This window comes from Maylandia zebra, linkage group LG19 (genome assembly GCF_041146795.1).
Source record: "Maylandia zebra isolate NMK-2024a linkage group LG19, Mzebra_GT3a, whole genome shotgun sequence".
In the NCBI taxonomy this organism is placed as follows: domain Eukaryota; kingdom Metazoa; phylum Chordata; class Actinopteri; order Cichliformes; family Cichlidae; genus Maylandia; species Maylandia zebra.
Window position 1 is genome coordinate 30390030 of NC_135185.1, and position 25828 is coordinate 30415857.

The 25828-nt window shown below is 43.3% G+C and overlaps 1 protein-coding gene across 4 annotated transcripts in view; it reads right to left on the bottom strand.

The window, feature by feature from the left end:
- LOC101482755 (regulator of G-protein signaling 6) overlaps positions 1-25364 on the bottom strand; it is a 46971-nt gene extending 21607 nt beyond the window's left edge. For 2 of the 4 annotated variants that reach the window (XM_004540748.5, XM_004540745.5), the window contains exons 1-2: positions 24896-25362; positions 22380-22475 (exon numbers count right to left, since the gene is read on the bottom strand). In XM_004540748.5, coding sequence (XP_004540805.1) covers positions 22380-22463 — 84 coding nt within the window. In that variant the 5' untranslated portion in view covers positions 22464-22475; positions 24896-25362. Of the gene's footprint in view, positions 1-22379; positions 22476-24895 lie in introns of all 4 variants that reach the window. The other 2 variants (XM_004540746.5, XM_076877896.1) reach the window with 2 other exon arrangements.
- Between the last annotated feature and the right edge of the window lie 464 nt (positions 25365-25828).

Below are 25828 nucleotides of genomic sequence, written 5' to 3' on the forward strand. Positions count from 1 at the left end.
TTAGGAACGCTCGACTGCGCGACACAGCACATCATGCTGCTGCTCCACAGGGAGAACATATACAGAATCAAGCAAACATCCATTCTCAAACACACACTTAAAGAAACTGAAATTTACACTAAACTGTTCTTTTTTTATTTAAAAAAAAGGTCAATTATAGTCACAGAGTCCATAATTTATAGGAACAGTCGGGTCATGTATTGAGCAGTGAGTGCTGTGGTGCCTGGTGGAGTCTCACTAGAGTCCAAAAGAAGCTGATTTTGCACACTTAACTGGTTCATGAGCAACCAGCCAAATGTAGGTTGTTTAGATGGCTATTAAATTCTTTATGGCTCTCTTAGCTTCTGTCTAGTAAGTAAACACACTGAAATGCTCACAGACATAATCATGCACACAGCTACTGTAAGAAAAAAGCTGATGAGGTGAATTCTGAGTGTCCAACTCGTAGGCATGATAACATTTTAGCAAAATTATTATGAATGCAGTTTATAAGATTAGGCTATATCTTGTCTCTTGTGCTAGCAAATGTCAACATGCTATAAATAATTTAATCATAAAAATGCACCTAATTGTAGGGAAACACTAGTGTTGTGTCTACACATGACAGACAACTTTGCAAAGAGTTGGTTTGAATTGTATGTCAAACATGCCAACAAAATGCCAAAGATAACACAATTTGACAGGCGTAATGAGCGTTTTTGCAGCACTAAAGTGATTTCCAATAACTTGGCATATCTCAATATGGCATGCAGTGAAACTAGACATGTGGAGGACAAAGGAAAATGTGGTAGCCCTAAAAAACAATCTATAGCAGATGAACACTATCTGAAAGTCATGCCCTTTAAAAATAAGAAAAAGAAATCCAGCAAATACCTAAAAAAGGACCTGAGAGATACATCTGACCCATAAGTTAATCCATCTACTGTTCACTGAAGCGTTATCGGAAACGGTCTCAGTGGAAGAGTGCCTGTCAAGAAGGCTTTCTTAAGGAAGAGAAACGGGGAGAAAGGGCTTTTACGCCAAATTACACAAGAATTAGACTGAAATTTGAAAAGTTTGGTTCAACTTGTCATTATTATGTACGGAGGAGGTCAGGGAGAGAGGTGAAACAGTCCAGATGCAAACAGCACTGATGCAGTGTATGATCAACATCGACAAGAGAACAGAACAAAAGGCAGCAAACATCCAAAGAAGAGTTTTGAATGTCCTTCAAGAAGCCTGGAGAACTGTTCCCGAAGGCAAATTTCAAGAAACTACAAAAAAGCTTTTTAAGAGAGTTCAGGATGTGAGAAAAATAAAGGTGGTCACACCAAATATTGACTCTGAAGCTCTTTAGAACGATACAAACTTTGTGTTTATCTTATATGCTGTATTTCCTTTTCTATTTGCAAATGTATCAAAACATTATTGAGCCTTTTGCAGTTTTCTAGCAAAATACAAAGAAATGAGGGGTGCCACGAGACTTTTGCACAATTTATATTTGCAAAGTGATTAAATCTTTAATGGGATAACCAGATAGTAGATTTTATCTTCTCAGCTGTCCATCATCAGCTGAATAAAGGTGGCTGTGTACTTTGTATTTCACCTTTTTGTGAGATCAAAACCATTTCTTGACATTTTCTTAATTTAGCAGAATATCTTTACTAAGATTACCACCAAAACTTCAGAAACGTGCCCCGGAGTGTAAAGAGAAAGAAAACAAGCAGAGAGTTTTCCCACGGTACTTCCTGCCTACTCAACCACTTTAAACAAGGTAACCATCCTCCCTGGCAAAGCTTTAAATGGATGGTTCATAAACATACGCCATAAATCTACAATATAAGATGCAGATGTATATGAATTAATATCATACATAATGCAGAGCACAGAGATGATTGAAAGCATGACGACTGTGTGGCAAGACAATTACCAATCTCTCACCATAAGTATAAGAGAGTCTCGGCATAAATTATTGAGCATCCACAATGGAGACTGACTGCTTCATCTCTGTTCATAAATCTCTCACAAAGGAGCAGGGAGAGATTAGAGGAGCTGCATCTGCTCTCGTTTAAACCTGCTTTTACCTGCACGTGAGCCCAAACAGCACAATCAGGGCGCAGGGATTAGAAATGGGAAACATCACAATGTTGAAGAGAAACTTTCTGCTCAAAGGAGCAGGAAAGAAAAACTTTGAAATCAACTCTGAAGGACTCCTCAAATCCACTGAGGCACAACAACACGTTAATTCCTTTTCTTTTCCTGTGATTACAGGCATTGGTTTGAGTATTTCTCCATAGACAGAACTCATTACCTCCCAGTAGCAGACAAGAAGCTCTTGGCACAGCTACAGAAAGTGCACATTGTATCTCCTTGATGCACAGGCTAATGGCGTTGCAGCGTGGTGTGGAGGGTTGTTTAGCACCTAACATTGCTGCTCGCGAGCGATAACAGCACTTTGTCCCTTGCCACCGAGCTCTATAAATGATTATCAAGAGAACACTATCTTGTGTATCCTGCCACCATATTGTATGTTTGCATTCGCAGCACGTGTGTGCGTGCACCTTTGTGCCAGTGTATGAATGCTGTCACCTGTCCACCTTATCTTAAGGCAGGACCAGTAATTTGTCTGGCACCGGTAGCAGGTTAAGGATGAAGGGAGAAAGTGCGATGGAGCTTGAGGTGAAATATGGCAAAGCCAACACAACAAGAACATCAGAAAAACATTAAAAATTTAAAAATCCCATTTACTCCACGTTATTTAAAGAACATGCTTAATGAAGTGACATAAAAGCAAATGGGAGCATCAGCGGCATAAATAACCATCATGTGAATGCAATATGTTGCTGGGCTTTAAGTGTGGAAACATTCATTTCTCCTACTAATTGAAAATCTGGGCCCATTTTTTTTTCTTTTTCCAAAAATGGCCGGAGATGAAGCTATTTAAAACTGGCCCAGCCTTGAGAAATAAGAGCGCCGCTGTTAAAAGACGGATCCGGCAGTAATAGTGCCATTAAAGATTCAGCAGTCATCAGGAGACTCGGGCACATACTGTGTCATTGTTGGAAGAGATTTGGGGGCAGTGAGGAAAATGACCGATGTCTAGGTGGTGGGCAAAGAAGAAAAATGTCTGGCCTGGAGATGATTCTGACATCAGTGTTAGGGTGTGTGACAATGAAACAGTGATGAGGCTTTGAAAAGTTTTCAGGTTTTCAAGTTTTTCCCTGAAGCAGCCCTGCTTTTGTCTTCTTTTCAGTATCCAAGCATTCATTTGTGTTTGGAGATGGCATTACATTCTCACTACAGAAGATTATGAAAAAAGATATTGTAAGTGAAAGCAGCTGGATTTCACTGCCAACTTCATGCTCCTATAATGTGACTAAATAAAAATCCACTCCTTATTTCTTTACTTATTTTACTATAATCTATAGGCAATCTGCTGACTTTACCAGGACCTCAACAGTCTGAAAAAATATGAATATGTCTCAGAAATAGTACAAAATATCTGACCTTAGCACAAACACATTATAAACCGATAAACCTTATTGTTTTTCGTCCTTTCTTCACCCACCGATCTAAAGTCAAGACCACATCTGTCTCTTCACAAACCTCCAGAAAACAAAGCTTTTTCATGACTAGCCAGGATTAGCACATCAAAAGGCTAAAGATGGCCACCATCGTGTCATCATTATGTTTTTCTTTTATCCTAACAGAGCTTCCCTCAAAGCTGCTAATTTGCCATTGCCCCACAGCATACTGGTTGTTTTTTTACTTCCAAATCACTTGTCGTGTCCGTTCGGTTACTACGTTCACACTTTCTTTCGACATATTGTTCTGGATTGCGCTCTGCTGCTGTGTGCCTGTGCACTGCTTTAAACTTGAACTCTGTTCCTTCTCAGCAGATGGCTGCACTGACCCCTTTTCTGAATCATAGAACAGTGACCTTCATGCTGCTTTCATTCCAACTGTGTTGTTATAATCTCTGTATTTTGCAGTACCTACATTTCCAGACACTTGCAGGCTAGCAGGACACCACTGGCATATTAATGTGGCCTGCATCCTTCCATTTCATTTTACATATATAATCTCTGTTACCACTAACTTTTAGTATTTTGGACTTATAAGATTTAAAGTAAGATAATTGTTTTAATACAAAATTATTTTCTAATATTTAACTTTTATTTCCTATATACTGGAGCTGAATTAGCTGCAGTATCAAATAATAACAATAAGTTCTGTTAGTTGCCAGTTACGACTAGTAGTTGTTAGCTTTATTAGTTCAACTGCTAATAAATGCTAACGATAACCAACCATTTAAGCCTGTGCTGAAGATTAAACTGAGCATCAGAATGAGGGCAACAGGTTATTTAAATAGATATGGCGTGATGTTGGCTGTTCTGAGATTTTCAGAAACTGACAATTTTGCTGTGCAACCATCTCAGGGGTTTGCAGATAATGGTGTGAAAAAGAGAAATTATTTGGTGAGGGCCTTGTTACCAGAGGTTAAAGGAGAATGACCAGACTGCTTCGAGCTGAAGGATGGAAACAGTAAATCAAATATTCACCTACTATGAACAAAGAAGAGCATCTCTGAATGCACAGGACACTGAATCTTGAAGCAAATGAGCTACAGCATTAGAAGACCACACCAGGTACTCCTGGTGTGTGCCACAATTTCCATGGGCTAACCAAAATGTGACAATGTAGATTGGAAAAGCGTTGCCTGGTCTAATGAGTCTCAATTTCTGCTCTGACATTCAGCTGGTATGGTGAATCATCCTGCCTTTTATCATTGATTCAGACTGGAGACGGTGTAATGGTACAGGGGATATTTTTTGGCACACTTAGGGCTCTTTCCTAATGAGAGTGTACCCATCTTCCGATGGCTGCTTCCAGCGGGACACTTTACCATGTCAGAAACCTCAAACTATCTCAAACTGGTTTCCCTGTACTCAAGTAGCCTCCATAGCTACCAGATCTAAATCCAGTGGAGCACTTTTGGGATGTGGTGGAACAGGAAGTTAGCATTACGGATGCGCAGCCAACAAATCTGCAATAACTCTCTGATATTATCAACCTAATATGGACCAAAATCTCTGAAGAGGTTTCCAGCACCTTGTTGAATCTATTCCAAAACAATGAGGGCATCTATGGGTCCAGCTCAGTACTAGCAAGATGTACCTAATATTGGCTGGTTGAGTAGAGTTGAGTTGCTCTCATATGAATAAAGAACACAATTTAAACATGTATGTAAGCACATATATACTGCAAAACAATTGCAACATTCTTCATAAAAATCAGTGTTCTCATCCACAACTTGGTGGATGTTGCTAAATAACTTAGACTGTCATATAATACTCCTCAGAGTGCCACTTTGACCTCTGCGCCAAACTGGGTGCATAATTAAGCGAGTTCCAGCTGGTGTGCGGTGCCCTGGGGAACGAGGTGAGAATAAAGCCTGCTGGAGAAAGAAGACGCCCCTTCTCTTTCCCATGGAAAAGCCCTGCCAGGAAATTGTGATGGCTGGAAACTTGGATGGTTTTAGAGATGTGTTAATGAATCACATTTGAGTGAACTCCCTCACACACTGGCACATAGCTGTGCGCAGTCATGTGGACAGGAAAGACACCAAATCACCTGCTACGTCTGGTATTGCAATTCACTGAGGCGTCGGCGGCCCGAAACAGACATATTCAGCGATCCATTTCTTCTCTAAATTGCCATCTCCATGGGAATGCCCTGCAGAAAAAGCCATTTCTTTTCTGCAATAAACAACTGTTTTCCCATCAGGTCCTGCAGCTGAAAAAAAATAGCTTTTTACACCCTAGTGAAGCCATTTTCACTTTTGCCAGCGCCTTTCATACGTAATTCCTGTAATCATTAGCGATAATGGATCATAAATGCACTAAAGTTAATTGCTAAACACGGAGAAAATGAACCCTATTCACTCAAATCTGCACTCTTAGTAACATTATTTCATGAAAGCCTGCTGAACGTTATGTGTGCACGTCCGTGGATCAGTGAAACGATCTGTGAACCTGTCACTAATCAATTAGTTTTTAGTGATTTTAAAAAATATATATATATTTACATTCTCTCCATGCAAACACACCCTGCCCCTTCAGGGGAATTTTTGCTCCAGCTGGGTGGATTCATTTGCAAATGAAAACGTAACAAACATTAAAAGTTTCTTGAGCTCCTGTCAAGGAGAACTACGTAGGTATAGGGTTGTATGGAAAGTCCAATTAGCCAGTACTGGGCTGCCCATACTGCCGGATGCTCTTCAGGGAAACTGATGAGATCCAGAAGTGTGCAACTGTGATGCCTAGCTTCACTTTAAACCAGTCAGACCCATGTGCTGGAACAGAAAGTGTTGATGAGGATGTTAGCTGCTTGTTTGGGCCGGTCGAGGATCCCTTATGGAAACTGGCGTACGTTTCTATGGCAACACTGGTGTCAAGAGGAGCAGAGCAATTAAAAGTTTGCCAAGTTAAGCTCAAATGCTGGGCAGCGTGCCAGCCTGACTAAATTACAATTACAGATCCACTTCTTTGCACAAGAGGGATAATCTTGTTTTCAAATCATTCTTTTACATTTTTGGGTTTTCTTTCTTTTTTTAATAGGAATTAATAAGCTACTTTTTTGTTCTCCAGCGTCAAATGAGATGCTTACAAATCAAAGCTTTGGGGCTGTGAGCAAACTGCAAATGCAAAGACGGCTTGGCTAAGACAGCCTATAGTCAGGCGAGCGTAAGCCTGCCCACAAACCATAGTGACTCATCAGGTCACCTTTCTGTTGATGAGACTCAAGGAGGACAGAAAAAGATCATCTCCCCTCTTGTAAATGTCTGTTGTTAGATACTCCATGGGTTGCTAAGGGCTCGAGTGCAGTGGGGGGGGGGGGGGGGGGGGGGGGGGGGGAAAGGAGTCTGCTGCTGCTCTGAACAGATTGTCCACTCTAAAAACAAAGTGCACTGCACAGATACAGGGGCTACTTTTAAAACAAAAACTGCCTCAAATGAAGGACAACAGCAGCCTCGAATTGGACTAGCTGCTTTCACAGGCTTGCTCATACTCTGCTGTGTATGAGATCAGACATGTCAGAAATGAGCAACAGCCACAGGACCAGTGGGGCAAAGGTAATTTTCCCCACTGGGAGTGAACTGTGTATTACCTGCAGTTCATTCCTTTGCGAGATTTACCTCAGAGATCACTTGCTCATGGCAATTTAAATGCAGGGGTGCAACTTTGAATGCAAACACCTCTAACGGCACCTGCATTTTAAACGAGGGACTCGGTGTATGTCAATGTGGGAGCAGGAGAGGAGAATATCTCTGGTCTCTAGTCTCTAATTGAGACAGAAAAGCAATACAGGGCTGTGGCATGTGAGAAATGAAAATGAGAGGCGGAGAGGGCGGTGGTATGATGCAAACAAATGCAGAGAAAGCTAACAGCCTGCACCACACAGAAAGCATCTGCGACTGTCTCCCTGACTGCTAGTTTCAAAGATCTGTGAAGAGAGGGTTTTCTGTCATTTAGCGGCTTTTGATTTCTTCGTGCACTCGCTGCCGTAACTTCTCAGTCACCGGAGTCTAAGGCTTGCCTCCATGTCACAGAGTGTTCACTGTAAAAGTGGAGATGAAAAGGGTATGAAATGTTGCGCTATTCTAAGGGTGCGCAGCGATTAAAGCACCTGGGAGTGGAGGGGCTCAGGTCTGGTGTGTGTGTGAGACAGAGGTGGTGCTGAATTCGAGCTCTCTTTGAATCGCTCTCATCTTCTTGATCAATATAGCCTCAGTTCATCTTCAGATCTGGGGCACTGCAACTGTGTAATAATGTCCGCATGTAATTGGTTTGAGGTGGTACCATCTCTCTATATTCATGTTGTCACTGCCCCCTGACATGCCACTCTTTGAGTCCTCAGTCCCATTCCTTAAGTCCTGGTGGGAATTGGGTTAATAGGAAAAGGATGAGGCATGCCCAGGTTGGCCTTGTCCCTCAGTGGACACACAGGTCTGCTCTTGATGTGGGAGACGCAGGAGACTTTGCAATGCAAAGCTTTCTCAGGGGGAAACCAGAGGCCGTGGGGGGGGGGGGGGGGGGGGGGGGTGCCTTGATGACATGTTTTAGCTTTAGAAGTTGAAAACAGTGAGTAATCATTTGATCCCGTGCTGAATTTGAAGGTTTATTCTCACTTACAAATCGAGAGAGACAGAATATCAACTATAGATTTAGAAAGAAGACATTACATAAAATCTATAAATTGCATAGCATGTTATTGAGTGAAATAAACATTTGATCCCCAAGCAAAACATTACTTAGTGCTTGATGGAGAAATCAATATTTGCGAACAAGTTGGTCATCAGGTTTGCACATAACTGAGGAGGGATTTTGGTCCACTCCTCTCTACAGAAACTCTCTAAATCTTTTAAAACTCAAAATCAACTCCCTCCACACATTTTCTGTAATGTGCTTCCCCTTTCCATTTTACCTTGGCGGTATGTTTTGGATCATTGTCATACTGGAAGACTCCTCTTCAGTGTTCCGGCTGAGGAAGGGAGTTTGGCGTCCAAGATTTTTATGGCCCCAAAGCTCAATGTTTCCATGCTTGACTGTATGGATGGTGTTCTTTATGTCATACTCAGCATTTCTCTTCCTGCAAACATGGTGGATCAACTTGATGCCAAAGAGCTTGATTTTTCATCTCTGGTGTCATCTGACAACAGCACTTCTCCCAAGCCTTCTTTGACTCATTTAGATGTTCAGTGGCAAACCTATGATGGGCCTGTACATGTGCCTTCTTGAACAGGGGGCCTGCAAGAATTTAATCCATGGTCCTGCTCGCAGTGGTGGAGAGGCTGGAATGGAAGAAACTGATTTGGTGGACAGGTGTGTTATGTATATCCAAAAGCTGAGAATAGGAACACCTGAGGTTGGTTGGTTGGTTGCTTGATTAGTTGTTTGATTGATTGATTGATTGATTGACTGGTTGGTTGACTGATTGATTGATAATTGATTATATGAGCCACTGGGGCATACAGGGAGATCAAAATCTTATTTCAGTCAACCGCATGCAAACTAATTTGTAACTTTTAAGTGGTGTGTGTGGTTTTTAAAAATATAATGTTGGTTGATATTCTGTCTCTCTCCAGTAAAATGAAACTGCCATTAAACTTACAGATAAGCAAACTTACAAATTCATTAGGGAGTCTGTGATTTCCCCAATGAACCTCCTCCTTACTTGTAATATTTACTCTGGATTCCTTCTTTAGAAATTGGAAGTAACACTGACTTGTTCCATGTTCCTTTTTCAAAGTGATAATTTGATATTTGATCGACCTGCAACAGAAAAGACATGGAGCCAGCTCCCTGGGGCTTTAGTTGAGATTACATAGTGTTCTTTAGTAACAGTATAATAATAAAAGTCGACTCTCTGAACTCGATCCAAACCCATCTCATCCACATGCGCATCTATCCAATTCACAAACGCACTCACGCCTACATCGTCCGTACATATTCTGTATTAGCCTATCACCAGAAAACTGTTGAATCAGTGATGCATGCATGTGCATTTGGCATATAGCAACACTTCACAGCCAAATGATGTATCACATCTTAATCAGCTTAGCCAAGTTTTGATCCAAAGGATTTTTTTCCTCCCTTTCTCGTTTCATGTCATAATTCTATAATGCCATCTGCTCGACTGCTCCACATTCTTTCCCTCCAGGGACACAGAGTATGGCTCAGTCCTCCACACGTTTTATACCTCGGCTCATAACGATGCTGTTTTTCGTCTCTGTTCCTTTTGAATTCCTATGTTTATAAGAAATTCTCCTGAAAGAGAGGCCCTTGACCTCTAAAGATGTATAGGAGATGCTCTTTACAACAGCACTTTGTTTTATTAAGCGCCCTCCCCTGCATGCCCTTCCATTTTTCCTCATTGGCTTCTGTCATCCACACATTTTTTGCCTCTCTTCATGCACAAGGATCCTGATGGGTTTTTAGAGGTAAAGGATGTCACAGTGACAACAGAGGGACAAATTGAAAAAGGACCATAAAGGAAAGAGAAGGTGTTGTGGAACACAGTGGAGGCGGAAATGAACTTTAGAACCCACACAGATGCTGAGACACTCACACAAGTCCATCCTGCTATCAGACAGCACATTCACCAGCAGTTTTATTTGTAATATCATGCAACATTAGGCCATTTTTCTTAGAGGAGTATTTCAAGTTTGCCGAAGAGCTATGAAAACAACTCGACTCTCGCTGGCAATAAAGCCTTGTTACCTCCAACTTGCAGCTACAGGTGATGAAATCCAGGCAGCTGGGCGTACATGTGGTGATAAAATCTCATCTCGCAGTGCCGTGGGGCATCAAGCGGCGGCGTACACTCGTAATGTTCTTTGCTGCACTCAGTCCCTGAGGCCATGCCTCCTCTTCCTGATAAGGAGCTGCCACAGAGATGTTCACAGTTCTGGCCTTTGTCACCCTGTCATCCTCGCTCTTACACACCACTCGTCCAATTGTCATCCACTAATGACTTTTAATGAAACTACATGAGTCCTGAGGAAGCTCGCACAACTGCATTGCAGGCAAAAAAGGATATGTCACAGAGCTATGTTGGCTAATTGACTGAATAATGAAATCAATAGATAGTAAAACACAGAAGCTCCAGTCTTTTATAGCATCAAATCTTTACTTACTGCTCATCGATTGTCTATAACGTCAACAGACCACCTTTACTGCTAACCAAAGCATTAATAGGAAGCAACCAAATTTTCTCATAAATCTTTTATTGTTTCACCCCAGGCGAGCCAAAAATGAACCATCTATTACGCCTGCAAAGCTAGAACTTGCAACCTTACCATCACAGCCCCCTTGAATTATTGAATAGGCTTCTTAAGAAGAGACTAGGCATGCTTTGTGATCTAAAATCCTCTCAACATATTTCAGAATGAAGAGTGGTGTCCGTTTGAGTGTTTTTTCCCCCCACTGCACGCTATCTGCTTGTGACAGCAGGCTGTAATGCTGAGAAGGATTGTGGAGGGATTGCTCTGCCACACTTGCTTTGGAGGACATCAGAATTGTCTTACTATTTCCTAGACAGTGTTAAATCATGAAGGTTCTTCTTTGACCAGGCCTTAGGGTATTAGCAGCTCTGTAGTGCAATGGCTTCCACGTTCACCTTACAAGCGTAAGATCCCCGGTATGATCCTGAGAGGACGCACAAATCCCTTCGGGGGTTGCGTCGGGGAAGAGCACCCAGCATAAAAATCTGCAAACATGCGGAGTCACCTGTTGTGGTAACCTCATGTGAATAAGGGAGCAGCTAAAAGTAACTTCATGCTGTAATCGGCTATGAATTATTTTATGTTGATGTTTAAACTTTGTTTAAACTTTAACCATCGTCATTTCCATGGAAACACCTTGGAGAGGTGCGCCTTTTCTTTTTTGGACACTATTCTTTCAGGCTTGTTATATTTATTTATTTATTTATTGCCTCAAACTTATATACATATAAAACAGATTAAAGACTATATAGAAGAAAAAGGAAACGCTGTTTTACCTCTTCCAGCTTGTATTAGTCCACTTATGTCCACTAATCAAAGTACAAGTGATTCATGTTGCATGTGAACATGGCCTCGTCTGCATACAGCTGTTCTCTCTGTGCCACCATGCACAAAAAAAAAAAAAAGCTTAAGCTTATTTTATCTTTCTGCTATATCGTGTTATAGGCTCAGCTATGTCCAAAAGGAAAACAAATCTTTTGAATGAAGCCTCTCTCTGGCTGCGTTCCCGTGCCTCCGCAAACTCTCGCCAAGAACTCTTCTGCATATCTTAGAGGAGATAAATTATGCAGTTGGTGATAACAATGCACACTGTTAGACAAGGCATTCATAGGTTTGCTGTCAACTATGCACGCGAAAACAGATGGAAGGAGCTGAATAAAGCTGATCTACAACAGATTGCGACTATTTTTCAAAACTATATCTGTTTTTCTTATGTTCGCGCCTGGCTTGTCATTGTGTGAAGTAAGCATGGATTAGTAGACTCTTCATTATTTTCAAGTCACTGTGATTCCTCCACTGTAGCTGTTAGAAATGACAAACACGTCGCCTGAACCGCATAAGGCAGGGGTGGGGGAACTCCAGGCCTCAAGGGCCGGTGTTCTGCAGATGTGTCCTTGATCCAGCACAGCTGATTTAAATGGCTGAATTACCCCCTCAACAAGTCTTGAAGTTCTCCAGAGGCCTGGGAATGAACTAGTGATTTGATTCAGGTGCGTTGACCCAGGGTGAGACCTAAAACCTTGCAGGTCACCGGTCCTTGAGGTCTGGAGGCAGTGCTGTGAGTAGACGGCAATGACATTTTTATGATTAGGAAAAAGCCTCTGAACATCCAGCCACTGCGATGAAGCCAGACTGCATGATTTAAAGTACATTGCTATGTTCTTAGCTGCCCTGAGAGTAATTCTTACAGCATTGTGTGACTGATTCTTTTGGGAGAACATTAACGTCACAGCAAAAGCAACAGCGGCCGACAGCTCTTTTTGTGGAAAACAAATCCACACATTTATCAATACACGTTTTCTGCCTTCCACCAGCTGCACTTCCAAAATGTGGGAGTAACCACGTTGGATTCCTCTGGTGATACCATCCTACTCCACCATCATCACCGCCTTTGTCCCTCTTGCCCCGAGCCTGATCGATTCTGATGATTACGACGAGCTTAAAAGCTTCGGCACTCCCTTCCTCTCTTTTCTGCTAATAAAGACCAATCTGCAACTAAAGCAAATGCCGCGGTGTCAAATTAAAGGCAGGATGCCGGAGTGTCTAAATGAATTAAGCTCACACTGCATCCAAGTAACTGGTTGTAAAGGAAGGCGTGAAGCAGATCAAAACAACTACTTTTAAAAACCCTGAAAGACCAAAGTTTAAGAGCAGGTTTAACTTTCACCCAAGCCTCAGATTCAGGTTCACTTTCCCTCCTCTCACTTAGTTTGATAAAAGTAATCACAGCTTTGTTTTAAGCACCGGGGGCCTCTGCTGTATAAGTTATTGACAGAACAATTGGAGTGGAAATAGGAGTCAGCACACAGCAAGGTCTCCCGCAAGGACATTTCTATTATTTTCGAGCTGAAAAAAGGAAACAAGGAGAAATGTGCCAGTGATTATCTAACATAATGGAAACTTGTACAGCCTTCCTAATGTCACAGATTCAGTTTGAAATCCCCCCACGTACCGCGGGACAACAGAGTCGCTTTTGACAAATGGGTTATTTAGACCTTTATGACTCTGGCGGCAACTGCAACGGACAGACGTGCAAGGACATCTCAGTCGTTTGGCCAATTAATTTTTAAGTGATGGGGAAGTGTCGTGACAGTGCACAGCTCAACACAGGCATCCCAAGAGGCAAAGTTACTGAATCGGGGTGGTCTAAAGTGAACCCAAGTAGAGGGGAATGTGTTTTGGGGGGTGCAGGTCCCTGCTCTGGAACAGAACTAAATGGTCTGGTCCGACCTCCAAGCCATGTTTAGTCAGACGAGCTAGCCAGGGTAATTAACACTTGGGGCATGGGTGACTCATCCCTGCTTCAGCCTTTACCCAGAGACAATTACAGAGTCACACCACTCTACCAACTGACACTCCATCATTACCTGCGAATCAGCAGAACACAGATGATACTCGCCGTCTGTCTCTTGCTCATCTGAGTCAGAGCTTTTATTCTGAGCAACGCGTCTCTCTATCGACCCATCAGATGTGTCTGTAAACAATATAAATGGGTGTGCAGATGGTGCCACAATTGGAGTACATTTGTACGGTTGCTCAAAGTGCTGTCGATCGGTATATGTCAAAGTTGTAATTGTGCAGCAGGCTGAAAGGTGCCGCATTGTGCTCGTCTTTGTCAGAAGTAATTAACGGCCATTTGAAAGATGTGCCTTCTTTTGTTGTTTTTCATTCTTTGAACGCTTCTTTTAAGAGTCTGAGCAGAGAAAGAGGCGTCTAATGAAGCATTCAGTGAAATGGCACATGCAGCGAGCTTCGTTTTTTTCCATCAGGGAGCCGTACTTCATCAGCTTGATTCAGCATATTGAGGACATATTCATCACTTGCCGATCCACCGGCACAAGGATTAAATACACCATCAGTGGAAAAGAAAAACTGTCTGCAGTGATAAAATCCTCATTCCACTTTGATGAGACGTGAAAATGGGACAAGATGGAGCATGGAGCAGTTCTAGAGAAGGTCTCACTGGGTTTAAAGAAAAAGTCAGGTGACAGTTACAGCTGAAATTGACACATGCAGAAGATAACGTTGTAAAAAAGGAAGAATGGAGCGGTAGAAGAATACAGTCGCAGGGTCTCGTTCATAGGAAATGTTCAGATCCTTTTTCCATCTTTAAATGTGGAAAATCTCCACAGTGGACTATGGACATTGATTTTTAATGTGGCTTTAAAGATCGTTTCGGACAAATGAGCGGTCTGCTTGTGCATCCTTATTAGCCAATCAGCTGGCTAATTTAAGTCAAATGTGACCAATGGCTAATTATTCTCATTCTGTACGCTGCATGCACAAATGTACTCACTGACCTCTTAATACAGGTATAACTGTCCAACCAATCACATGACACAAGTATTTCAGGAACTGCTGATCCACTTTGATTTTCCCAAACAGATGCAACATAGAAAGGCAACAGTAACTTAAATAAAGCACTCGTTGTGACCAAAGTGTGCAGAAGAGCATCTCTGAAAACAGAAACAGCATAAGACCTGTTACACTTGCCACTCCTGTCAGCTAAGAACAGGAAACTGGGGCTACAAGTAACACAGGAGACTGGAAAAATGTTGCCTCGTCTGATGAGTCTCCATTTCTGCTCTGACAGTCCGATGGCAGGGTCAGAATTTGGGATAAACAACATTTAGGCTGCTGGTGCTGGTGTAATAATGTAGAGGATAATTTCTCGACACGCATTGGCTATTATTTAAATGCCAACCTGAGTCTGGAGCAGGAGATTCACATCATGAGAGCAGCAAACCTGCTGCAGCTGTGTATCTCTGAGGAGTGTTTCCAGCACCTTGTTGAATCTCAGTCATGAAGAATTAAGCACCAGCAACATGTACCTAATAAAATAGCCTGTGAGTTGTTTGTCTGGTGAGACATTTGAATCACCTTTGCTCAACAAATTAACAAAGTGAATCTATCACTGGCTTAATGACAGCAGTTGTAAAAATAAGAGCACATAAAAGCAAAATTCAATAAGTTACTGCTACAAATGCATTTTGATCTTTCAAAAGGAAGTAAGAAAAAACAAATTCACAGGGCAGATGTCACCTGTCAGGATCCTTCATGTCTCTCTGCTTCTTTTGTTGTCTCCGCTTCACCTCTTGGCAACATCATCTCAAATCGAGCATGGCTCAGTCTGACCACATCAATCCACAGCTGACTTTTTACTTTTGTGTCAGCAAGAATCCGGCTACAGATCCCCGTGGCTGCTTCTCAGCCCACCCTCATGAGGTGTGATGTTTCTCAGGAGGACATCCCTAAATAGAGGGCTCTTACCATGACTTTAGAAGTAATCGTCTTTGAGTCTGTGTTTAATGTGTCTCTCATCTGCGACATCCCTTTTAATCGCTTGTCCTCCTGACAAGCGCTTTGCACACTTAAGATAATATTAATACAGATGTGTCAGAAATTATTATTTTTGCCGCAATGAATGCATTTGTTTTGAAAAATGTGACAAAACCATGTTGTGCAGTAATAGCCTGCTCTCTCTTTACATTTTCCTAATTAAGCGTGTCAGCGCTACCGTGGGGCTACAGCTTGATTATCAAGTGGAGAACCAGCAACTTTTCACGCAGCTTACAAATGTCACAGCTGGTTTCAGTAACCCACTAGGATTTACAGCTGTGATTATACATCAGTTGATTCTAAAGTTAGCAGAAAACGTAAGGAAATTTGTGCTTGGTCGATTATTTCTTACAAATGGGGCACTATTTAAGGGGACATAGACAGACTTTCCAATTATATAATATAAGCTTTATCGCCATAAAGGAAGCAAATTTCCTTATTTTTTATGCTAAGTTTATATATCAGTGTCATTAAAAGCGGTTTAACTGGACAACAGTGTCCTCACTGATGCCATTAACCATCAACCCCCACTTAATGGGAATTTTATCTATTGTGGAAATCCTCTCTGAGTCAATTGCTGTAATTTTATTCATATTTCCAGTATTTCCATGTCATCCGCTCTGCTAGAGAGCTGTGAGTAGCGCCAGCCGATCCACCCCATCAAACTCACTATTAACGTCACTCTGTATACACAGCTTTATGCTGCGAGCCCAATAAAAAAAAAACCTCAACGCCGGCCGCATTTATTAAATGCGCTTCTTTAAGAGCACCTTGTTAGCGATGTTCAAACAGACGGGCAGAGCAGGAGAGGCACTGGCGCAGGGAGGACTATCCTCACTGGAGAAAAGCCTTTTATTTTAGTCACAGCGATTTTTCTATGGAAGAGGTGAATAATCCTGTCAACACGAGGGGCAGACTGCCAAAAACGCCAAATTATTATCCAGTTATGATTTGATTTCGGTGGATTTTCATGTGTTGCTCCATCTGCTTTACTGGAAAGAAGAGACTGGCTTACGTATTAAACACACCGGAGCTGGTTACATAAGAGATAAAGCTTTGTGCTGTTACTGTTGTTTTATGTTATTGACCCAACTAGGAAAGCAACCCACACTGACACTTAGCATACAGGCACACGGGCTTCAGCGTGACCCTGACAGTTCAGCCCATGCCAGCGCCTCAGATAAAGACTCCCATGCTGCAAGGGGAGACAGTGTTAAAAATGGTAGTTGATATCCAGAGTGTTTGGCTGGGCCTTTCTATCTTGAGTGCATACTGGAACAGTAAATAGTGGCTCTAGACACTTCGGATGGAGGTTAGCTTTAAAAGAGGAGAGATATACCGTTCACGGGCCCCCAGGGGCACTTAAGAGTGCCAAGAGAGTGTGACGCACGGGCAGCTACCTTCTGACCAGTGCAACTAGAGTGTCCTCGTGCCCCTTCAGATCCAAGCTGCAGTAATTCCCTGCTAGAGCTCGGGAATCAGTAGTTCAGGAAGTTGCCATTTACAGTAATTTCATCTTCTGCCAGCTGAGGGAAAGTTAATGTCCAACCAGTCGTGTGATTAGTGTAATTTTACACTGATGATGTAGGAGTGGAGCAGACCCCCTGTCCTGTTTCTAAAAGGTCTTAAACCGGACATTACTCTGTTACTGCTCCCATCATGACGTATCGTAATGCTGCACACGTGCAAGCAAATGTGAAGATGTGTCCAAACGATCCAGATACGCAAGTTTCTAACCCTTCATGCTAGGGCTGGGACCCAAAATTCATATCTCGATATTTTTTTAACTGGATGGCGATATACGATATATATCTCGATATATATAAATTTTTAAAGCCATACAGTAAGAACAAAAAGAGAGTTCATAGTCAAAGCTGTGTCCCAGATGTCACACAGGCACTTTTATTAACATACAGCGTAGATGTACATGAAAAAAACTACTCAAAAATAAATTAGGAGCATTTATTAAATAATAATGCTCCATAAATAAAAGAAAACAATGTTGTTTTTGTGCATAACAAAGAGCTCACAATTGTGCAGTCAGAATGTAAACTAACAGACGCTGAGCACAATAACAAAGACAGATTTCACAGCTGCTCTGTTCCCAACTTGTACTGCGTGACTGACAGCCTGGAGTTTGAAATCCGCTTCGTAACCACGTCTCTTAACAGGTGCCATTTATAGTCCTTATACACAGTAGGGTAATATTACGTTGAAGCACAGTACGTATCACTCCGCGAAGCTCCTCGGTAGGCGTAATGCTCCGACAATCCATCAAGCGGTGCAGCACCGTAGCTTAGCAAAGTCGTACTCAAACATTTATTGACAGATTGCTGAGCGCCGTGTACCACATAAGATCGGTTCGCGGCCATCAAGCACAACCAGAATTCATACAAAAGGCGCGCTGTCAACTATTGAGAGAATGCAAGGATTTTAGGCCGTGCAGCCCCTCTGGGCTGCATGGCGTTAGCGTGGTTAGCTCGTTAACACGTTGACGGCGTCCAGCCCCACGCACGGGGCGATGCGCAATAACTCGTTAACGGAGATTTGCCGTGTCCATCATGTCGCTTCCTGCAGGTGAAGCGATGGGGGAGGAGGGGGAGCTGTGTTCAGTGAAGGAGGGGCGAGGCAGAGTAACGTTGCGTAGAGACGAAAGAGAGGCAAACCTGCGGCTCCACAACTATAATTATAACGTAACATAGACTATATCGATATAAAGGATATTGTCACATCTTATATCTCGTATAAAAATATATCGATTTTTTTTTTTAAAAAAAACCTCAATATATCGCCCAGCTCTACTTCATGCTTATACATATATTGTTTTCCAGCCTCTCTTCTTTTCCCCCAGCGGTCCGACTCTCCTCACGTTTAGAAGCACACACAGGAACAAAAATACAGAGCCATCACAAAAAAATGTGCTCGGTATGAATAAATGAACGGTGAGAGAGGGGATATGATGTCTCAGAGGACCCGATTTTTTTTCCAAGATGGAATGCTTGAAATGGACTTTAATTATTAATCATCAAGAAGCAAAAGAAAGGCTGAAATAAAGAAATAGGGACAGTGGAAACTAAAAGAAAGTCGACAGTCTACGGCAATGCTTGCAGCTCTGCTAGGCCGGGCTAAGTGGCACTTTCACTGTAGTTTCGTATTATAGCATGCTAATATTTTTGAAAACATTTCTGGTATTTGATAATAAACACAAGTAGTACATATAAACAACTTATGACCTCAGATGTTCAAAATTAAAAACAAAGCACCCAGTGATCTATTTGGGGCGATCGTGGCTCAAGAGTTGGGAGTTCGCCTTGTAATCGGAAGGTTGCCGGTTCAAGCCCTGGCTTAGACAGTCTCGGTCGTTGTGTCCTTGGGCAAGACACTTCACCCGTTGCCTACTGGTGGTGGTCAGAGGGCCCGGTGGCGCCAGTGTCCGGCAGCCTTGCCTCTGTCAGTGCGCCCCAAGGTGGCTGTGGCTACAATGTAGCTGCCATCACCAGTGTGTGAATGTGTGCGTGAATGGGTGGATGACTGGATATGTAAAGTGCTTTGGGGTCCTTAGGGACTAGTAAAGCGCTATATAAATACAGGCCATTTACCATTTACCATATGGAGGAAAATTAACAGCTGCTTTGGAGATTATAGCGCACCGGCTGATTGAAAGAAACACATCAGCACAATAAAAGTACTGCCACCAGTGTAGACAAGTATCTGAGGTTCATCCACCTCTGTAGATGCAGTGATTAAATAACTGATCGGACACAGATCAGTACTAGACCACTGAAGAGAAAGGAGACCACTGTGGCTACAATCACCATGAGGCAGCGCTTCAGGTGACCAAAAATATCTGACAGACAGTTCATCCATTCACTAACCCACCCCTCACTGTCCTTGACAGTGTAGATTTTCTGTACTTTATCTTATGTGAGGCTTTTCTCGCACTAATGATGAAAACTTTTGGAGTGTCTTCACCACTGTAATTGGGAACCAGACTGCACTGTCTCTTAACAGACTGTTAAAGCTTACACGCACATCCCAAAAGTCCACTGACACCAAGTAGTGTCTTTAAACTTCCTGGTATGATGGTTCATTACTAATATTTCCCCACTAAGCCACCCTTAATTCCATCTAGATATAAGTCTCGTGGGCTGTAACACACACAAAAAGCTGTAAAACTCGCCTTTGGGTACATGTAGACTGCCAAGGATTATCCAATCTAACATTTAATAGCCTGACTTAAGCGAAGAGGGAGGTGGGAAGCAGTCAAATCCTTGACTCTCCCTGGGCAGGACAGGGGTACTTTAATTCGTCTAATTAGCTGCGTGTGTCAAAAGCCAGGCAGGCGTCACAATTCGGAAGAGTCTCGGGCCGAAGCGTGGAGGAGAAGAAGCGAACGACACGCTCAGGGACGAGAGATGTTGGCTATTAATAGTTTGCGAGCAGTGTGTGGCCTCTCTCCTCAGAGTAATTGCATTTCCCTGCACTGTAGTGTTTCTCGTGGCGCTTGGAGTTTCATTTTTGTGCCCCCCCCCCCTCAGTGCCAGTCCTGTTCATCTCCACCATATGAGCGTGGCAGAGGAAAACACAACAATGAACAGGTAGCGTGCATCAAGCTGTCTCCAAGGGTGTGTACGTCTTTTTTCCCCTTTCCTGCGAGCTCCCGAGGTAATAAGACATTCTGCAGTTATTGGATTGTTTTGCTTCACTTCCCCTTCTTTTCATAGGAGGACAGAGACAGAGTAAGATAGTACTGCAGCACCTACGCCGCACGGACAGAGACAACCTCCTCTTCTTCTCTGCGAGCACTCAGCCTCTCTAATGGCTAAATACATCACTTTCACCTTTGTCTAACTGCCCACACCGATAACTTAACACTTTTTGCAGTAGATGTGGCAGCAGAAGGGAAGGCGTTTTAAAGCATCCATGCATTTTGCACTTTCTCTTTGCGATATTTTTATCCTTTGATCGAGTCTGCACAGTCCTCCTTGCAGAAACATCCTGATGTCTCCCAGCTGTGGGTTTGAGCCTTGAGGATGAGGCTGCCAGTGTTTTCCCAGGCGGCGCAACATATTGGTGGCCATCTGCCTCTCTGCATGCAGCACCTTCACACTGAGCCAGGCTGCCCACCCACTGAGTCCAGAGGCCATGCGTGCTGAGCCCTCAAAGTCCCAGCACCTCTCTATTCTGCTTGACCTATTCGACATCTTAAATTAGACAGGCACGTAGGTAAAGCAACGATGCAAGAAACTCCACCAGGTTTAGACCGCAGCGAATGCTTTTAGTATTTAATCCTTTCCAAGATTTTGTCAAAGATACCTTCGATTATCCGGCTGCTTGGCTTTTTTCTCAAAAGCTTCAAATCAAAAATCGCCTTTTCAAAAAGGAAACAGGAAAGGCGGAAAATCCTGTCATCTGAATCATCTGTCTGTTGTCACTGCATGTGAGTAAAACATGGAATGATGAATATTCCCTAAGGCAGCATCCCAACAAGCCTCTTAAATACGCCGCCTCCAGACATGTGTAGCATTACGTAACGAAGCTGTACAGTGAAATCCGTGGAAGTACCCGGTGTTACCGCAGCTATATGTTCTCCTCTACCAACTCGAGAGCCTCTCAGAATGGATGAACATGAACAACGCTGCATAAATAACCTGCTGCCGTGTAGAAGAGCCACAGTTATGACACATGGCATGAAATCTAGGTTTGGTAGCGCTGATTTGACGATCATTATGGGAGATTGTAAAACGCCCCCGCTGCTATCCGAGCAGGCAGAGTGTTTACAGTACGACCGAGTTGTTGCTGGCAATGCACTTCCACCGACTCTTATCTCGCCAAATGCATGTGACACCATCATAGCACAAAATGCCAACGGCATCATTATGAGAAGTGATTCATCAAGATTCAGCCTGACACTTTTTTCCAGGTGAGTGGCACACTCGAGTGTTTATTACAAAGATTTCCTCAGGCTGTCACCAGGCCTTAAAGCTCCACAGTGGCACATAGTTAACAACATGCCTAAAAGGAAAACATTTTTATCAAGCGATGCCGCTACTGTCAACATCTATTTCGCACCTGCTCTTCTGGATTTCTTCCCTAATCTGTTTGCCTGGACATATGAAGGGACGGTGATTAAAAGCAGGATGAAACACGAGACTGGGGGCAGCTTACAGAGGCAGGCTCGTAGCTCATATTTTACCATAACCAAGACCGATCCTGTAGTTAAAGTCTGATCAAATGATCAAAAGAAGCTGTATAATTCTTTTTTTTTTCTTTTTTGTTGAGTGGGCTGTCATAGTGCTCGCAAAGGAATAAAGAAGTAATTCGTGGGTTGAGGAGAAAGAACCAGCCCTGGAGAATCAGCCGCTTCTCCCCAGCCGAAAAACTCGACACCATTAACCTCCAATACTGCTGAACCTTTCCAATCAAACAGCAGCTAGTGGAAGTGAAGGCACTATGGGGATGTGGTAATTACACATGTCACCGAAGGCCCTCTTGCTGCCAAAACCATCCACCGAAGGGATTGAAAACTTATTAAAACTTTGCTGGGCTCGGGTTTGCCAGTGTTGGGATACAGTAGTAGGAAGTGGGTCCCGAAGAGACAGGAGCTTGTTGTAAGACAGTGGAAAGAGGCTTCCTGACACCTGACAGTGAAACCAGTGTGTGTGAGGTAGATACACATTCATACAGACCAGTGAGCTGTCAGGAGCCCGTATACGGGTCACTGCCTCTCAGCAAAGTCTTTTTCCCATCTCACAGAAAGCACACGCAGACTTGCCTTTCTGTAGACGATCATATTGGGGGAGTCCTCCTCGGGATCAGCGGTGCCCGTTCCTCCCTGGTCTTTGGACCCTTCTGCCATTTTCTCTAAATCCTGTCAAGAAAAGCAAACGCACCATTAGAAGACAGCATCCGGCATCCGCTGAAGGGTCGAAGAAAACAAAATGAAAAACGACAAACATCAGACGATAACTGCATTTCCCCCGAGAACCAAAAGTTCTCCAGCCTTTATCGGAGTGACATTCAGCTGTCAAAACGCATGCTGCTGTCTCAAAAGCAAAAAAAAGAAAGAAAAGAGGACGCCTGTCATAGCAGAGGCAGATAAAAGGGCCCAGGTAGGCCGATGTAGGATGAATAATAAATAAGCCACAAAGCCAGATCGTGAACACACAATACCTTAACCTCAGCGGGTGTTTCTGCAGTTGCCAGGGGCTGTGCGAGAGGTTGCCGTGTAGCTCTGTTTAATTTGAAAAATAAAGACTGTAACTACATAAATAAAGTCAGTGCTAAGGATGTGGTAACAGTTGAGCTGGGAATGCTCAACAGTTTGTGGATAAAGGTTGAAATAAATAGCTGGAAATAATGGAAGGACAACTGGAATAGTTAATAATTACCTCAAAGGAAATACTCAAAGTAGCCCAATGAAGAAGCGCTGATGTGGAAGAGTAGTGGGCTCAATAGCATAACAAAACACTGACGTATGCAGACAGGTAGATGCACAAGATATTTGCAATTAACACTATTAGATAACCTCATCTGAGTTCATCTTATATAAAACTGCCACTGCAGTAAAGTGTGTCAGCAAGGAGGAATCAGGAAGGCACTAATTATGTATAAAGCACAGATGTCGGTGTCCTCAGCACACACTGAGTGCGGCTGCGACGTTGATGACTCATCTTAACAGAAAGCTGATGTTCATAATGAATGAACCTTCACCGAGGTGATACCGATAGTGGCTTTGAGCGTGGTTAGCGCTGGCCACTGTGTTTGTTGTTGTTTTTATGCTAAGCATAAGTAAATGTTGACTCCATTAGCTGCAATCATACAATGGTTACCTCTGATCTGCCTGCACTCCCAACATTAACCTCCCCCAGGCTTCATGCTTTGAGAGCCGCTGTTAAGGGATTTATTTACTTTCTCTAAGCAGACACACACACACACACACACACACACACACACACACGGAATTAATTCTGCTTAAGTAAGGATTTTCATAACCTGGTGACTGGTGCTTCACAAGCCCTCTCAGCTCCTTTTGCATTCGAGGTACCTGTAAAATGTAAAATGGCTTTTTAACCATTTGCTGGTCCTTTAATTGGGAGATGAGACTGGTGAGGAAGTAGATCACATAGTTTAACACATCCTTAATTTTTGGTGTGAGAGAAGAAAGCTGCAATTCATTGTTGTTGACAGTTATTCGTGTTTAAACAGAGCTGTGATAAGCTACCGAGGGGCAAAGAATAGTGGATACAGATGGCATTTTATGACAGGGACACGTGAGCGTGCTCAAATGAAACCTTCATACATTAAACCTGCAGCTGGCATGGGGGATTTGGAGTGGCTGTATTATATAATTGCAACTCGCAATGTTACAACTTACTTCAACTTTTGAAGACAATAGCCGTGACGGAGACAGGGGGGGGGGGGAATCATCGGTGTTACCGGTTCGAACGGCAGCAGCCGTGCAAGGTGGCTTCGTCACTGTAGCTTTCATTTATTACACCGTAGAGCATGGTGATGCGCATGAGTGAATAAGTAATCATCCGCTCTTTCCTCACTGTTTGTTATTGCCACCAGAAGTGCAGAGTGCAGCACTCCTCATTGGCTAACACGTCTGTGCTCTTTTTAGAGTCTGAGCACATTAGACAGCTAATCTTTGCGCCTGCCTCAAGGGTCGTATACAGACAGAGGAGGTATGGATTGCATAGCACCTGTTCGAAGAAAACAATAGTGTACCAGTAGTTCAAAGCTGTAATTCTGGAGAGCAACTTCCTTCTAATGAAGCTGCTCAAACATGCAAACCCACAGACGCCTGTCCAAGAGAAACAGATGAAACAGGCATACTGAGAGCTGCTGAAAGAAACCCAAGTAGGCCACATATGCCCTCATGTACACCACATGTGTGTATGTGTGTGTGCGTGTGTTTCTACCCATGCATATCCACAAATCTAAGCACGCAGCAAAATCCAATTCATGAGGAAACACAAAAGGACATTGCACACACACACACACACACACACACACACACACACACACACACACACACACACACACACACACATATTCACAGAGGCAGACCCCCTGTGAGTCCACAGATGCCCGGTCAACTGAAACAAACTGGAATAAAACTGGCAGAGAGCTTGCAGAAAGAGCCACGCAACAAGCCGTGCTCCAGTTACAGCCAGAGCCATAAAAACAGCGAGTCCCAAAGCCCTGTTCACTTGAGGCAGGCGAACGTCTGCAGTGCAACATCTGTGACACCTGACAGTTGCTGATACTGAAGCGTTTTATTACCTTAACAACAAAATATCGCCCGGTCCACTCGGCTCCCCCTGGCTGGCTTCCCCTTAGCAACAAGCAGCAGGCAGGTTCATGGTATAATTGGCACAGGGAGAGAGAAGGGGATGGAAGCAGTGGAGCAGCGAGAAAAGAGAGAGAGAGAAAGAAATACAGAAGGGAAAAGAAGCTGGTTGGCCACTGCAGTATTCCTCTAGTTCTCCTCCTCCTCTTCTTCTTCTTCTCTCTTCACCAGCCCTGCCTTGCCCCGGCAGTTCAGGAGATCCTCATGTGTGCACCTCGTTCATCCCCCCTCTCCCTCTGTCTGCATGTGCACGACTCAGAGCGAGAGCAAAAGAGAGAGTGTGTTAGGGAGGGAGGGAGGGAGGGAGGGAGGGAGATCAAGTTGAAAAAAAGGGGGGAGGGATGAAGGAATTAAAGAGAATATAAAGAGGAAAACAGAGGGAGGAGAAAGACGGGCAGGAAGAGAGAGCGAGAGAGGGTGTGCGTGCATGAGAGAGAGAGAGAAGTGGATGCACAGCACAGAGAAAAGGAGGACAGAGAGATGCACACTGCAGCAGCAGCAGCGCCCACTGATGCTGAAAATAAGAAACATTTCATTAAGCGGATATTGAAATGCTAATATAAAAACAAGTTAGTGAGCACACACTTACACACACACACACACGCTGGCTATAAATACATATCCCAGACTCTTTGAGCAAGCAACCTCAGAGAAAATGCTTTCATTATGCATTCAAAGCTCATGTATGAGAAGCCGCCCGGGTCCCAAAATTAGACTTTTTCTTGTATTTCTTAGTGGGGTGGGGGTGTGTTTCTTTTATCACGGACAAAGTCCACTTTCCATGTCCTCGAGTACGCCGAACATCCTCTCATGTTTCTTCCTCCACCCATTCAACCCATTCTAAATGCATGTTCTCCTCCCGTCCT